We start from the raw sequence: 17,367 nt of genomic DNA, 5'->3' as shown, positions 1-17,367 counted from the left end.
GAGCTCAGCAGGGCAGACCTACTGGATCGCAGCCATCTTGGATCTCCCTTTGCCCCTTTCTTAAACAACAGTGTCACGTTTGTAATCCTGTATTCCCCTGGGACTAATCTTGTGCTCAGAGAGGCCTGGAAAATTTCTGTCAACGGCTCTGTGGTTTGCTCCCTTAACTCTCTTGGCACTCTCGTTTACATCCCATTGAGGCCTAGTGACTTGTCTGCTTGGAGTTCTGCCAGCCTTTTCAACATCCATTCTTTATCACTATACTGTTCAGTTGCAGAACATCTATATTTTCAATGGACCATTGTCACCATTTTCTCATTTGCCTAAAGACAGAAGCAATCATTTAGTACCTCTGCCATACCCTTTGCTTCAGTGAGCAGCTTATCCTTCTTGTTCCTTATGGGCTCCACTCTATCCTTCAGTAATCTTTTCCTATTAATATGTTTGAAGAACATTTTAGAATTTGTTTTAGCACAGCCTACCATCCTTTCCTCATGCTTCCTTTTGACCTCCCTTATTCCAGCCTTAGCCTTTTTCCTGCATTTCAGAGAATTTTGCTGATTTCTGTTACTATTTTTATTCTGGTATGCATCATATGGCTCCCTTTTCTTCCTTACTTTGTCATCAATATCCTTAATTATCCAGGGTACTTCAGCTTTGGACACTTCTTATTTCTCATGGGTATACGCCCTTGCTTACATTCAGTGTATCTCTCTTTTGAATGTCTCCCATTTTTCATCCAGTTTTATCCATCAAAATACTTTCTCAATCCACTTGCTTCAGTTTAATTTTAGATGCTTAAAATCTACCCTTTTCCAGTCTGGGATCTTAATTTTTGACTGATTTTTATCCTTTTCCAACTTTATATTGAACTATGTTATGATTGCAATTTCCCGAATGTTCTCCCACTCTGACATTCTCCACTTAGCTTGGCTCATTTCCTAGGACCAGATCCAGTACAGCTTCTTCCTTAGTAGGATAGGAAATGTACAGTTCCAGAAAATTTTCCTGCACACATTGTAGGATTTTCTCCCTTCTGTGTCCCGCACACTACCTTTTCCCTGTCTATCCTAGGATAATTGATATCACCAACTTGCCCTGCAGTTTCTGTAATCTGCCTACAAATGCTTTGTTCTACTTTCTTCCCTTTATTGGAGGTCTATGATAAATACTCAACAATGTCACCGTTCTCTTCCTGTTTCTCACTTCTAACCATATAGATTTTAATTCAGGAACTACATCTTGTTCAAGGGCTGTGATGCCATCTTTGACCAGGATTGCTGTACCTTTTACACACCCTGTTTCGATTAAAACCTTTATGGAACACTTTGAGCAATTTCTGCTTCCTTTTCCCCAATTTTGTTCGCTATCCTCTGTGTATTTACATACATATAGGTTTGGCAGAAGTGGGTACTGCAGATGCTGGAGATTAGAGTGGTGCTGGAAAAGCAGATTAGGAAAATTGACCTTTTGGGCAAAAGCCCTTCATCAGGAATACATATAGGTTTACCCACTTCATTTGTGTACTGTCCATTGACCATTTCTTTGTCTACTGTCAACACCTAAGTCTTTTCTCACTTCCTTTTCTGCAATTCCCCACCTCTCTTTTGTCTTCATTGGTACTTCCAAAACCAGGTCCATTAGTCAACCCATCATTCTTCCTTACAAGTTTAAGTCTTCCACCCCTACTACACTAATATACACTCTCAGGCAAGGGGTTAGGAGTTTAAATTTAGGTTTTACAATGTATTTAAGTAGTTTTGTGACATTGCAACAAGCTGTATTCATCTGTGTTCATCTTTCGAAACATAGCTACAAAGAATTGACTGGAGAAACTTGGAATTGGCAGGTTTCTTGTGGGGTGGAGAAAAGATCTTGTGCATTTAATGCAGACATTGGTGTAGCCCAGTGGAGAAGAATTACTTCTGTTTTTAAAGAATTGTGAATTAATTTTCTGTATACAGGAGCAATTGTTTCTATCCCCTTCCATTGCGTACTAGCAGAATGAGACGGAAACCTTGGGGAATATCACTAAACTCATGAAATAACATGCAGGTTGTTTGTAAGCAAGAGGGTGTGCTTCCGCTGGGAATGGATTTAATGTGATGTTTCAATGTGTGGTGTTTGAACATTTTTTTTTAAACCTGCATATAAACCTATAGCACAGAAAGAAGCTGTCTGGATCATCATGTCATTGCTGACTTCAGAAAATAGTTCTTCCTTAATAGATGCAATGGACTATACCTTTAATATTCTGTGTAAAAATATTTATTCTAACCTGTCTTGTCACTATCTTTGTAAAGGGTTTGTAAAACATAACATTATTTGCAATGATGAGCAGTGAAGCGATTATTTCACTATTGGTATTACAGTACTGTTTTGCAATATTACTGTTGGGGCAATAACCGTACTTCAATTAACATTCTAATTGGTTTTACAGTTCCAGAGATTGTGCAAGAGGCCTGTGAATTGATAGAACGAGGAGAACTACTTGCAGCGCACCGAAAACTCATGGATCTTGAGTGTTCCCGTGATGACCTCATGTATGAGCAGTACCGCATGGACAGCAAGAACACACATGATATGAAACTCATCCAGGCTTACTTTACTGAGGTGCAAAACCTCTCTGAGCAAATGGGCAAGCAGATCTGGATGCTAGTGCAAAGAGCTTCGGTAACAGTGCGCAGTGACCCAGCCCAGCTCGTTTCAGTGATTCGAATAATTGAGAGAGAGGAAAAAATTGATAAACGAATGCTTGACCGTCAGAAGCAAACAGGATTCATACCACCTGGGAGACCAAAACGGTGGAAAGCCAAGTTGTTTACGGTGCTGGAACAGACTGTTGCCAATCGGATTGAAGCCAGTCAGTCTGATACACGGGAGCAAGACAAAATGTGGCTTGTGCGTCACCTGGAGCTCTTGCGGAAGTATGTTCTTGAGGACTTGTTAGTCATGAAGAACTTGATGGTGCAATGTTTTCCACCTCATTACAACATCTTCAAAATTCTTCAGAATTTGTATCACCAGGGACTAATAGCGCGTGTAGAGGAACTTGCCTCTGAGGATTTGGAGGCCAATGAAATTGTTTCCCTTCTGACTTGGGTTCTAAATACATACCACAGGTAAGAGTTTAACATGGGCTATAAGAGTGCAATTTTTCTCATGTGATTTGTCCTGAACTGGTAAGCTCCCATTCTGACCTGTCATCGGGGAGTTGGAAGAGATAAACATTTTCTGATTGGGAGTAGGGAAGAAAAATTAGAGGCAAGTCACTGCGGAAGCAGAAATATGTAGACGCATTCAACAAACACTATTACAGGTTGGGGAGAAAGTGAGTGCTGGAGATCAGAGCTGAAAACGTGTTGCTGGAAAAGTGCAGCAGGTCAGGCAGCATCCAAGGAACAGGAGAATCGACGTTTCAGGCATTCCTGAAGAAGGGCTTATGCCCGAAACGTCGATTCTCCTGTTCCTTGGATGCTGCCTGACCTGCTGCGCTTTTCCAGCAACACGTTTTCAGCACTATTACAGGTTGACCCAGTTTGTTTACTGAAGGTCTTTTTGACATAACTGGAAAGACTGGAAATATTTTTAGCCAGTATATACGGAGAGAACCATTAATGTTATTGATAAACTGAAAGATCTTGCAAGTGTTTAAAAAAGAAACATGAGGAAATATAAAAAAGCGTGAAGGAAAATGGAAAAATATGCTCATTAACTTTATGCTTCAATGACAGTAATTTTTTTAAAAAAAATTGATAAGTAATGTTAGCCTGAAGCTGACGTGAAAACAACATGAAATAAAGCAAACGTGTTAACTGTGATGAAACTTTGGCATGCTCTGCATAGTTGCAGAAGGTGTATGAGGTAGGAATGAGTGAAGGCATGAAAATCTGAAAACACAAAGTAGGCTTGCGTAGCCCATTTTCTGAGAGAAATATTCCAGTTGACACCAAGAAGACAGACTTCATCACAAATATTGTCTCATGAGGTATTTTTGACTCTGAGGTATTAAAGCTGTATTTTAAATAGAATTTTAGGAATCCTTGTGGTTTTCGTTGTACTGATTTTCAGCTACCCTGCCTTGTTTCAATGAAGAAAAATTGCAGTAAACTCGATTAAAAAATAATAGTCAAAATAAACACCAAGTAAGATGCAACATGGGAAAGTAGGAATAGGAGTCGGGCATTCAGCTCCTTGAGTCTGTTCTGCACGCAGATGATGAATATACCTATCTTTGTTCCATATTCTTAATACCCTTGTCTAACATAAAAATATTAATCTCACCTGATTTTTTTTCCAGTTTACCTGGCCTCAACAAGCTTTAAAGCCTATTGTGAAGATGTTCTACCTGACAACAACCTAACTCTAATTTTAAAGTTATTTTCACCATTGCTTTAGAGTTTCTACTGGAGGAACCTTTTTGTTTTTTTTAAAATTTTTTTCTTCTTGGGCATTGCCGGCAAGGGTGGTGTTTGTGACTGATTGACTTTAGAAAGTGGTAGTGACTGCCTTCTTGAGCAGCTGTAGTCCAGTTGGGGCAGGTAAACCCATAGTAATGTTTGTATGGGAATACCAGGATTTTGATTTAGCAGCAGTGAAGGTATGGTGATGTAATCCCAAACAAGAACAGTGTGTAGCTTGGAAAGGAAACTGCAAGTGGTGGTGTTTCCATATGTCTATTGCTCTTGTACTCCTTGGTCATAGAAGATGCTCTCAAAGGAGGCTTAATGAATTGCTGCATTTTATTTGTTGTACACATTATTGCCACTGAACATAGGTATTGGAGAGAGTCTTTTTATAAATCTGTTGATCCTTTCAAGTCCTTGTAATCAAAAGCATCTCCATTTAATCAACTGTATTCATCAATACTTGAGGGGACTCAATTCTAGCCTTTGGAATTTGTTCTTGTATGCTTTTTTTCTGTTCATGCATGGGATGTGGGCATAGAACAAAGAACAGTACAGCACAATACAGGCCCTTCAGCCCACAGTGTTGTGCCGAGCATTTATCTTAATCTAAGATCAACCTAACCTACACACCCCTCAGTTTATTGCCGTCCACGGATGGGCCAGTATTTATTCTCCATCATGAGAGGCTGTTGAGAATTTGATGGTGAGTTGCCACCTTGAACTGCTGCAGTCCATTAGGTGTAGATACACCCAAAATGTTGTTGGGAAGGGAGTTTCTGGATTTTGATCCAGGGACACTCAAGTTATGATAGTGAGTGGATTGAGAGGGTACTTGCAGGTGGTTGTACTCCTATTATTTATTGCTCTTGTCCTTCTTGGTGATGGTGGGGATGGTTTTGAAAGATGCTGAGAAGCCTTGTTGAATTTCTGCTGCAAATGATGAATGGTACATACTGCTGCTCCTAAGGGATCAGGAGGTGAGTTGTGGTCTTCAGGATTCGTAACATCTGACCTGCTCTTGTAGCTGCAGTATTTAAATTGGTAGTCCAGTTGAGTTTTTGATCATTGATAGTGAGCAATTCAGTGATGACACTGAATAACAAAGTGAAATAGTTGCGTTTAACCCCATTAACCTTGGTAACAATCTGTAGAATTTGTACTGCATACCCTCTGAGATTAGTGTGGAGTCAATTCAGTATTTCAGATGCATTTTACTCAGAATTCTCTGCAGTTGTATCTTCAAGCTGCTAGGGTTTATCTTCAATTTACTGATGTGGCTCTTCTGTTTAAACTTTGAGTTTATGTTGTTGAATTTTAATTCCAATTTGATTCAGTGTTATGTTCTGATATCTTTATTGTATAGTGTGGATATGATGGGACATCCAGATCTAGCTCCAGAGGTGGATGTAAAGAGCCTGGAACCCTTATTGTCAAATGATGTGGCTGACGTGCTTCTCAGCAGATACATGACAACCCTAACAGTGAGTTATTCATGGCACATTTACCACAAATATTTCTTGTAGTCAAGAGTTGACTAAAGAAACAAAGCACACTCTGCAAGAAAGTGGAATTTTTTTTAAATGTTTGGGCACTACTCAGGCACAGTCTTACCTGAAACCAAGTCTAACAAAACAGCATTTTTATAATAACAAAGGAGCTTTCCTATTCAAATAATGTGGTGTTACTGCTACCTGGAACAGGAGATACGTGACTTCATCTAGGTGTAAAGGTACATGGAAATCTCTGTATTGTGTACACCAGGAGAATGCCAGAACAAAGCAAGAGTTGATTAAATGTTTAAAGTTTTAATTATGTGCTTCATTTGACTTTCTTGTCTCCTATTTCTAGTTTTAAACATTCTGCCTTTATTGCTTTGAATGAATAGAACACTGTGATGGCAAGAAAGTCAGTGAGAATTCAGTCAAACATCAAACGTGTGGTACAGCATTTGGAAAATCACAATTTAGTTTTGACAAATTTATTGAGTTTTTTTAATGTTCTAACTGCCAGATTAGCTAATGGAGAGCCAGTGGATGTATAATTTTGGATTTTTAGAAGGCATTTGATCAAGCACTACACAAAAGGTTTTTTTACATAAGAGTAGGACTCATAGAATTGGAAATAGTATGTAAGTGTGGGTTAAGGATTAGTTTAAGGCAGAAAATAGGAATAAATGAGTCATTTTTGATTTGGCAGGCTGTAAACAGTTGAATTTTAGAAAGGGTCAGTGCTTATGTCTCAGCTCTTTATAATCTAAAACAATGACTTAGTCGAGGAACCAAGTGCAATGTATTTAGGTTTGCTAATGTTATAATACTGAGTGGGATAATAAGTAGTGATGAGGTTTACAAAAAGGGTGCAAAGGACGTAACCCAAAAATGTAAGTGTGTACTAAGGTTAGTGACAGAAATCAAACATTGTTGTATTTGAAATTCTCCATGGTAACATCGTCCAGATATGATGTTTTGCCTCTCATTCTGCTTTACATCTTTGACAATGATTTTTTTTAACTGTCTAATGTTCTCTGCATATTATGTGGCTTTTAATTGAAATCTTCCATGTGTAACTTCATAGTTTTTGTTATCCCAAATTAATGAGTGCTAGTCTCAGAAATGGTGACCATGAAACCATTGTCAATTGTTCTAAAACCCTTCTGATTTACTAATATCTTTTGGGATGAAACTTTGTTGTGCTGACCTGGTCTGGCCTATTTAAGACTGTAGACATGCAGCAATGTGTTCTTAAATGACTTCTGAAATAGTCAACCACTCGCTTCAGAAAGTCAATATGGAAAGAAACTAGATGGACTGCCCAGCAACACCCTGCAGGATCCTTATTAGTATAATATCGAAGGGTGGGGGTGCAAAACTGGGAGAGTTGACTAACAGATTCATAAGCAGCAATTTAAAAAACGTAATCTGGCTGAACACACTGACTACTGCAAAGAAAGGTTACAGCATCATAGATGTAGTACTACAGACTTGTGTTCCATACTAACTTCACCCCGAGCCAAGCTGGTTCAGTGAAGATATAGCACTGGCATCTACTCATCAATTGTAGAAAGTTGTCCTAGGTAAATTCTGTCCATAAAAAGCAGGACAAATCCAACCTGGTCAATTACTGGCCCATCAGCTTTTTCTTGCTGCCTCCAAGGTGCACACCAACCTGCTTTGGAGCCATATCGACATTCCTTCAGTCACTGGGTGTACACACTGGAACCCCTTCCTAATAAGCATGATGAATTATCTGCACCCAGTGAACTTCAAGTGGTTCAAGAAAACACCTCGGTACCTTGTCAAAGACAACTGGGAAAAAGCAATAAATGCTGGCTTAGCTAATGAGGCCCGCATCATATGAAAGGAAGAAAGTTGTATTTTTGAAGCTTTGAAAGAAGTTGACAAGATTTGTCAAGTAAGATTACGTTGCTCTAAAACATGATGGTCAATTTGTACAAAGATCTTGCAGTATACGTTATTCTTCAGGTTAACGCAATGAGTTTGGTTTCCATTACTAATGCCTCAGTTGTTTCAAGGAAATTGAGAATATGATGAACAGTTTGTAACTTAATGCAGACTGCTTCAATCTTTGCAGTCCAACATTATTGGCTGGCTACGGAAAGCACTTGAAACTGACAAGAAGGATTGGAAAAAAGAGCAAGAGCCAGAAGCAGATCAGGATGGCTATTATCAGACCACATTGCCAGCTATTGTATTCCAGGTATTCTTAAACTCTTCAATTATATCTGTTGCAAATACTGTGTATGTATTTTATTATTGAGACACTCTAACAAGGTTAAATTGTTACTAGTCATTTTCAAAGCACATTTTAGCTTCCGTATAGTACTGCTTTTGAAGACTGAATCTCCTCAGCCTATGAAAACAAAACTCCGTTATCCTGAAGGATGTAAAACTATTGTTTTACTTGTAGGAACTCTCCTCTTTTAACATGTAACCTCTAATATATTGAAACTCTTTCGCATCCATGCACTTCCAATCCAGTTTTTCTCTGAAATTCTTGTCCACATTATGTAAACTGTCTGTCTAAACTTTTTCACATCGTAATTATACCCTCCGGATAGTGGAGGTACTGCATCATCTAACTAGTGGAAGTGGCTTTGCTTTGTGATAAGTTTATACTTCAATATCATTATATATTTGGGTATGGGAATTGATAATGGAAAATGCTGATGTGTCACACAAAAATAAGAGTAGAATGCACTTGTTCAAACTGGGGAGTAAAATATCTTGGGGGTTCTTTGGACTTTAACGCTGTGTCTGTACTTACGAGTACTGCCCATAAGCAGTAAAGATTTTGCAGTGAAATTCTGAATTGGCTAGTATTTCTTCACTATTAATACCTTTCATTTAAAACATTAAATTGTTGGGTCATATATTGTAAAATGATCACATTAGTTATAATCAATAATTTCAGTTCAACTGTTTTTTAAATAAACTGAGTGTTTCTCTAAATATTAAGAGTACTCAAATATTGCATGGCATCTCTATTTATTTAAAAGGAAGTTGGAATTTGTAGAAATGTAGCTATAAAAATTTCACCATTTTTATTAAAAATGTCAGATCTCCAGACATGCTGTTTAAGGGCTCTGCTCTGAGGTTGACAGATTCAATTATTGATTGGGAGATTTTGCCTGTATCTTTCGTTGAATTTTAATGGCAGCTTTGACTGGCTATGACTTTGACCACAAGAAATCATGCTATTACTCAAAATGTTGCTTCATGAATACCCTGGATGATAGTCCTGGACGTCTTTCTGGGTTTGCCTCTACTCCTGCCATGTTAGTGATGGAATACATGCAACCATTTGTTGAGAGTAACCTTAAGGAATTTTAAACCCTTTTTGGCATGCACATAGAAGCAATTGATGTTGCATGTGTACTGTGTAACAGTACCTTTTTTAAAAAAAAGCAGGAAAATACAAATGAATAGATAAATACAGCCATCCTGGTCATATCTTTTGTACTGTTCTGTAGTCTCCTCATGCAGATAAACACTTAATTTGACAGAGATGGTTTTTGGGTGTATCGCAGTGTGATTGATGTAGACTGACAGTTTACATTGTTGTTTAACATATTGTTTCAGATGTTTGAACAAAATCTACAGGTTGCTGCTCAGATCAGCAATGATCTGAAACTTAAGGTGCTGACATTGTGTCTTCAGCAAATGAACTCTTTCTTGAGCAGGTGAGTATACTTCTCCAGCATTCATGTACCCTGCTGTTCAAAGTCTACAGAGAACAATGGAACTCAGTGACATTTAGGATCTAGTATTCAGTTGCTAGCTGCAAATGTGAGCCCATCAGGCACTTGGTGTCTGTTGAGATTAATTAGATTGGCATTCTTGAAACTGGAAATATTGCACATTCTCTCTCAAAAAACTCTTTGCACAGTATAGAAAATTTAAACAATGTTGTGGATGTTTCCTATCAGTTCCTCTTTCCTAAGAGACTTTTGATCCCAAACAATTCTTGAAAAGTTCTTGAATTGCTCCAGCTATTTAAATTAGGAATCTTCTAAGGTAGTGAGTAGAATCCTGATCTATGAACTTTAGTAAAACCTCAGATCTACAGAAGACCTTGGATATCCCAAACGCTTACAAGATAACCCAACCCATATTGCATCTATAGATGTGTCTGTCCATTTTGCCATATACTGGACTTTTAATCAAGAGTGTGCGTGTGTATCCCATTTCTTTACCTCCACTATATAAGGTTGCCAATATTGTAGCCTGTTGGTTTCAGTTGGAAGAAGCTGTGCTGTATCTGGCATTGCCTACAGTTGTACAGAATTAAAAAGTGTCAGTGATTTAGAATGAAACATAAGGGCCTTGTAATGCAATGTTATGTCCCACCCTCTGGGCCAGAAGACTCCGGTTCAAGTTTTACTTTCTCCAGAGAAGTGTAATAGCAATTCGGAACAAGTTGTATTTAAAATATCTAGAATGGAAAGTACCTTAACTAAGGCTAATCAGTAATTTCCCATGCAGTCAGGTGAGTGGGTAAAACTGGAGGAGCAATGCTTTAGACATGTTTGACTGCGTATGTTTAAGAAATGTGGACTAGATCTTCCTCTTGCCCTCATAGTTTGCACCCAAATGTTCAATCCCTTGAAAAGGAAAGTCGGATCCTGTATTGAAAAATTTCATTGTTCCAATTCAATACACTGATAAAAATCTGATGAACTGTACATAATTCTTTTATTCAGCTTTTCAGGTATTAAAATGTGATTAATTTGTGATTTTGGTATTTATTTATGGTCGATTCTAATTGGAAAAGTGTACACCTGAACAGGTCATGGAGAGCTGGGGTAATGTGGAAAAATCTGTGTTCTCTAAAGTGTCTGAAAATGTGATTCTATAACAGACTAAGGTGATTTTTTTTAAGGATGCCTGGGAGCAAGTTGTCTTACATCATCCAGAAAAGATAATTGAGACAGAAAAAGTAAAATATTGAATTTTCAAGAGATGATTTTCTCTAAATATTTTGCATGTTGTACTTTTCAAGTAGAAAATGGAAGTAATCAACCTGTTCAGAAATGTTATTACACACCACTGGAGCAGGTGGGACTTGAACCTGTGCTTCCTGCTCTAGGGGTGGAGACACTACAACTGTGCTACAAGGCTTTGTTTTAGATATTTTCTAATCAGCCTGTTCAAAGATGTTATTACACACCTCTGGAACACGTAAAACTTGAACCTGGGTCTCCTAGCTCAACAGTAGGGGTATTTCCATTGGATTACAAAGGCCCTTGCGTTCCATTTTGTTTACTGATACTTTAATTCTGTACAACTGTAGGCAATGCCAGATAGAGCAGAACATCTTCCGAGTGGAGAGGTAAATAATGGTGATACACAGGTTTACCCTCTTGATTGAAGTATGCTGGGAGATGTCTGAGGGCTCTTTTCATTTTAAATTTTGTATGAATTCTGTGTTTAGATATTTCTGAATAGTACAACATTGTTTGTCTGAATGCTGAAATAATGGGATTTCTCAACTTGCCAGGTACAAAGAAGAAGTGACTATGTATAAAGATGACCATCTGAAAGATCGTCAGAATCCTCAGTTCTACATTCAATACATGATTGCAGTTGTTAACAACTGCCAGACTTTCAAGTAAATATCTAGTTTTATTTTCTTTACCCCACACAGTTTTGTTGCATTGAAAAGTTTAATTTGATTGAAACTTTCGGTAATACATTTTTTCTCTTTGTAATGCTAAGATGTTAACATCTAGGCTACACTGACACTGCCTTTGTATGCCATGGAACTGATTTGCGAATATCTGCAAAGCTGACAATGATAGGACAGAGCTGAAAAATGTGTTGCTGGAAAAGTGCAGCAGGTCAGGTAGCATCCAAGGAGCAGGAGAATCGACATTTCGGGCATAAGCCCTTCTTCAGGAATGATAGGACAGATCTTTACAGAGTTCACAGTTCCATTTTTAACAATTAACCAGAGTTTAACAACAAGAACAAAGGAATCATCAACTAATAAAGTACAGATGGTACAGTTGTTTGTGCAATAACGGAAAAATAATTTTTTTGTCAGGTTGCCCAAGAAATGAGTCTACATTACAGGAAGCCTATATATTCTTCACATAGGCTTTATTTGAAGTAATTAATATTATGTTGTTCATTTTGTTTACTGCAGAGAATCTGTCAATAGTTTGAAGAGAAAATATACAAACTATGATTTAATGATGGAAGATGACCATTTTGCTAATCAACCAACAATTGAGGTAACTCTAGATACTATTGCCAAGGATGGGTGTACCTATCTGCTAGATGAAGTCTTCCTTGACTTGGAGGTGAGTGAACTCTAAATATTACTTTAATTGGAAATAAAACCTATAAGGAATTGACTCATATAAGCATCAGATGGTTTTAGAAGACTTTAAGGACATTGCGATACAATTAATAAAATACATTCTCAAAAGTCTATTGCTACTCCATTTTCACTTTGGAACTATTTGTGATTGAGATATATTTTATTTTAGTCTTATCCCCAGCAATTCTCTGCAGGACTTAATGATCTCAATCATGCAGTTGTGGGAAGAAATTGAGGGACGATTGGTACTTCTCATGGTGAATGTTTTCATAATAACACTAGTAGTATAAAGAGAGAATTTAATTAAAATGTACAGCACCAAGAGCGTGGTACAGTGTTAGAGGTGTCTTGTAAATTAATCATTGAATCAAGGTCTTTCTCAAGTGGATGCAAAAGATCCCACTCATTAAAAATGAGTGTGGAGTTTTGTGTCTTAGCCAAAATTCATTTTGCAATCAGCCACAAAAACAGGTTATATTGTTTGTTATATGCAAATGAGCATTCATCTCTGCCTAGAGATTAATCTTTAAAGGTGATCAATTGATTCTAAAAGACTTTATAACATCTTGACTTTGAATAAACTTGCAATATTATGTTTTATATTCTAGCTTTCTTTATAATTTGGGGATTTGTTTACCTCTTTCAAGTGAGATGATGGATTCAAGGGAACCCCAACAGCCATTGCATTTTAAGCATTGGGCCAATGAAAAATGCATTTTGTTTTCTTGAGTGCCAGTGGCTTTGCTGTGTACACTGGGACTGCTAGGATTTATTGTCATGCTGCACTGCTAAAATCCACATACTATGTTTCAGTCTCATCTCCAGGAGCTGATGACCAGAAAATGGCTTGCCGGATCAAAAGCTGTAGATATCATTTGTGTTACCATTGAGGATTATTTCAACGATTTTGCTAAAATTAAAAAGCCATACAATAAGGTACAAATTTAGTTCTTTATTCAGAACCATTTTCTTTTTCAAAATGTAATTAACCAAGGAGAACTGTTTATCTGTCTTAAACAATTCCATAAACATTGTAGATTGTGTCACTTCTATAGTAAGTTGAACCCCATAATAAAGAAGATGCAGAAAATTAATGGTTGACTTGCTTCAGATTCCCGTCACCTGTTTGTAGATTAGATTATTCTGCTTTGAAAAGAACTTCTCTGACAATAATTCCCTTTGGAGATCTTTGTAGCATCAAAAGCTTTATTGTGCTCTGTGTACAGGAAATAACAACAGAAGCTCATCGAAGGGTTGTGGTGGAATATATCAGAACTATGATGCAAAGAAGGATCACCTTTAGGAATTTGGAGGAGCGCAGAGAGGGAGCTGAGAGAGTGATCAAAGATGCAGAGCAGTTTCGATTCTTGTTCAATAAACTTTCTGCTGTAAGTAGTTTGGCTTTGCCTATCATTTGAGGTTTTAGTGATGTTTCTAAAGTGATGATTTTTTTTCAAGTTCCTATCATTCCCATTGCTTTTTTTTGGTCTCCTGTCCAATGTACAAAGAGGCTTGAATCATTTTATGAAATTGTGCTGCAACAAAGCCCATCTGATGGGTTCAGCTATAGTGTTCAGATTGTGCCTCCCACATTTTTTTTAATAGTGGATACAAAGTGGGGATTACAATGCCATTAATTCCTGACTTGTGCTATTGGTAAGCACAGCACCTAGCCAAATGTGTGTCTTTAATAATTTCCTAAAGATTTGCTTTGTTACAAGCCACCTGGAAGTTTGTACAAGCCACTAGGTGCATTGACACTTGTTGTCATCCGTGGTTTCCCAGCAGAATTACATAGAATTTTCAGTACTTAGAAACTGGTTGCCTGACCCTGGTCTTATGCAAGATCTTGGCCACTTCATACGGGTGTGAGTTCCAAATTCTAACCACGCTGTAGGTAAGGAAGTTTCCTTAACACCCTATTGGATTTATTAGCGACTATCTTATACTTATGGTCCCTAGTTTGGAACTTCTTCGGTGCATCACTTTTTAAAAATTCGTCATTAGATCAGCCCTCAATTTTTTTTGTTGTAGTGAAAAATCTTTCCTAATGATATCTTCTACTGTCATCCATGTGAATGTTTTGGGTGTTTCTCTGGTATCCACATCCATTCCATAGGATGAAGACAAGAATTGGGTGCAGAACCTTTAAGAGTATTCTAACCAAGTCTACTCTGCTTTTTAGTTCTCTCTTGCTTTGTTTGCTACATCCCTAATCTTACTGTTCCGTGTATTTATATCATCCGTTCTACGCATTCATATGCCAGTTATTCAATCAGTATGTGACTGTTTATTCTTTATATTCACAACCTAACATTTATCAATCTTCTGTTTTTGGAATATAACTTAACACATGGTGTTTATAGATACCAGTCTTAGGCATACTGTTTTAAGACTGCCACTGTGATGCTCCATCTGATGTATCTTTGATCAGGGATTTGGTTTGGGCTTCCCACAATTACCGCTTAGATACCCAACGTGCAGGTATCAATGGAATAAATTGCACAAAGATTTTTAAAGGGTGTTTGTTCTTCTTCAGTGTAGTGCGATATGTTGACTCTCAACTGCAGTGCTCTAACGGAATATAACGAGGCTCCAATTGTCCAAATTTGGTGAGAGTTCCACTCTTGTCTGTGCTACTGTGGAAGATAGAACCTGCCCATATATTGGAAGAATACGATCAACAAGCCAATCTTGTGACTGCTAGCAGAGACATAAGACTCAAGACTCTAATGTGGATGCAGAGGAATGGAAAATGGTTATGAAAGAATAAGTTACCAATCGAAAATGTTACACCAATCTTGCATACAAATGAAACTGCGTAACTGAATTCCATGTTCATAGAAAGGATATGCTGTTGTGCTTATAACCACCAGTTGCTTTGTCTCTACATGCAGGGCTTTGGCGAGGACACAGATTTGTTGTGTGATGCTATTCCAGCTCTTGCTGAAGTGTTGAAACTCACTGATCCATCATTATTATGTCTTGAGGTCTCTACATTGGTTAACAAATTTCCTGACTTCAGGTTAGATTTCTTTTCCTATTAAACATGTTGTCATAGAAAAATGATACTGTTTTATAGGGAGCAGCATGTTTAGACCTATTGCATACTTGACTATCAATCCAACTGGTAAACCTTTGATCTCAGCAGAAAGTTTTTTAAGTCCCAGAACTATAAAATGCAAAACAACCTTGGTTATCCGAAGTTTTGATTATCTGTAAAAGATCTCTAGGTCCCAGAGTTTGAGATTGGAAACTGTACTCTTGTCACGACCTGCAGAAACCCTCTTCCCAAGACAGACTGCCCACCAGTGAACTCAGCAACTTCTGTCTTGCTCTGCCTGTCATTTATTTTCTTTCTTTCTGCTTCTCATTTTTAAAATGTAAAATAATTGAGATAAACAATAGAGAATACAGTTGTCTCGCTCCTGCAATGGGTTACGAGAAGTAGTTGGAAGTGTTGTGCAAGGACCTACACGTAGATGGCATTGCATTCGCCTTGTGCCTCGGCCCTGGGACCATTTGTGCGAGGCCGCAGTGTCCCAACCGGTGGCAGTGCAGGGCTGGTGGTTGCTAAGGGGAGAGACCTAAAGGAGAGGAGAGGAGACGGTGGCCTCGGAGTCCAGCTGAAAAGGTTGGACACAGTGGCCTGGTGTTTATCTGAGGGTGGTCTTCCCACTGGCTGAATTGTCTCTCTTGTGAAAGTGTTTAAATATTAAATTGATTCAACCTTTTGTTCATTTTAACTTGATTTAAGGTATTTACCCAATTCTGATCAGTAATCCGAACAATCAGTAATCTGAACAAAATATTCCCCGCCCGTCTCCTTTGGATAATCGAGGTGGTTAGATTCCAATTTGCGAGATTATCTTTGTTTATTATATCAAAGGCAGAAATCTTTTCTTTCTAATAATACACTAATTTTCACACCTTTGTGTTCACTGATGAGGTGACATTGGAAACAATCAAAAGTAACAGGGGCTAAAACTTAATACTGGGAGAGGAGAAAAAATCATTTATTTTGAACTCCGATGCTTCGTGGATGAAACGTTTGTAGTTACAGAAATTGAGAACTTTGACAAGATTCAAGAAAGAAAGGTGTAAGTTAATTTAACAAAGATTTATTGACTATGCTGTGGAGTTAAGGTCTTGACCTCCCTATTACATTTTTAAATCTAGTATTGTTAGGGGGAAATCTAGCCTGCTACTAACCCACACCTTTCTGATGAGGAAATATATTTTTTTAATCTCAATTCTCATTTGTTTTCTATAACGAGCATAGATGTTCATAAATTTCCAATTTCTGACTGAAGTCATAAGGAGACTATATTTAAAAGTAATATCACCAATAAAGGATCAGCTGATCTTCAATGTTCACCTAAACTACTGGGACAGGCAGACAACTCATGAAAAGTGTGTTACCACCCACTGTTCTCAGTAATACACTGGAGTCTCCATTAAACCTTGTTAAGCCCTAGAGTGGGGCTTTTCTCTCAACTCATCTTAATGAGCTGCCCTTTATGTCGAGTAAGTAATTTCTGGATAATTCAGAAGCCGCATCCTCTGTGAAACTGTCAGACTTTGTAGCTCCATTGTGTTGTAGTGCTTTGGTATTTTCCAATAGCAAATTTGTCTTTCATTAAAGCTTTCATTTAAATGCTTTCCCAGCAGCAGGGCAGTAGTATCAGAGTGGCCCAACAAATATTTCACTTCCCCCAGATGCTGAAAGCAACATTAACTGTTGCTGCTCATGAGGCATGATCAGTGAAGTGGACCCCATTGTAGGGGAAATTTAAAAATAAAGTAGCACATGTAAGGTCAGACTTTATACAAAATGACTTGGCCACTAAGCCTGAAATACATTACAGTTCTGTAGTGCTGTGTATATGTGCTATATATGAGCACAACTATTTAAACTAAAATCCTTGGTATCAGTGTTAATGCAGAATATGTAAGCAATGTCAATTTGGGAGAAAGGCTGTAGAAATTATATTCAAACCTGCTGTAAACAACTTCAGCCTAATGCAACAATAAGTTGCACTGCACAGGAATATGCAAGCTGTGACTGAAGATTTTCTTAGCAGTTGTCTCTCTTCTAGTTCACACTAACATTCTA

The 17,367-nt window shown here is 37.8% G+C and overlaps 1 protein-coding gene across 1 annotated transcript in view; it reads left to right on the top strand.

Moving 5' to 3' along the window:
- Positions 1–17,367, top strand: part of exoc3 (exocyst complex component 3) — a 32,504-nt gene that overhangs the window by 13,750 nt on the left and 1,387 nt on the right. Inside the window, exons 4-12 of the mRNA XM_072560602.1 lie at positions 2,441–3,122; positions 5,773–5,890; positions 8,001–8,126; positions 9,509–9,609; positions 11,427–11,537; positions 12,075–12,231; positions 13,065–13,187; positions 13,478–13,639; positions 15,149–15,276. Coding sequence (XP_072416703.1) covers positions 2,441–3,122; positions 5,773–5,890; positions 8,001–8,126; positions 9,509–9,609; positions 11,427–11,537; positions 12,075–12,231; positions 13,065–13,187; positions 13,478–13,639; positions 15,149–15,276 — 1,708 coding nt within the window. The remainder of the gene's footprint in view (positions 1–2,440; positions 3,123–5,772; positions 5,891–8,000; positions 8,127–9,508; positions 9,610–11,426; positions 11,538–12,074; positions 12,232–13,064; positions 13,188–13,477; positions 13,640–15,148; positions 15,277–17,367) is intronic.

Source organism: Chiloscyllium punctatum, chromosome 41, assembly GCF_047496795.1.
Source record: "Chiloscyllium punctatum isolate Juve2018m chromosome 41, sChiPun1.3, whole genome shotgun sequence".
NCBI classification, from domain to species: Eukaryota; Metazoa; Chordata; class Chondrichthyes; order Orectolobiformes; family Hemiscylliidae; genus Chiloscyllium; species Chiloscyllium punctatum.
Note: the sequence above shows the minus strand (reverse complement) of the source record. Positions and strands in the feature narration are given on the sequence as shown.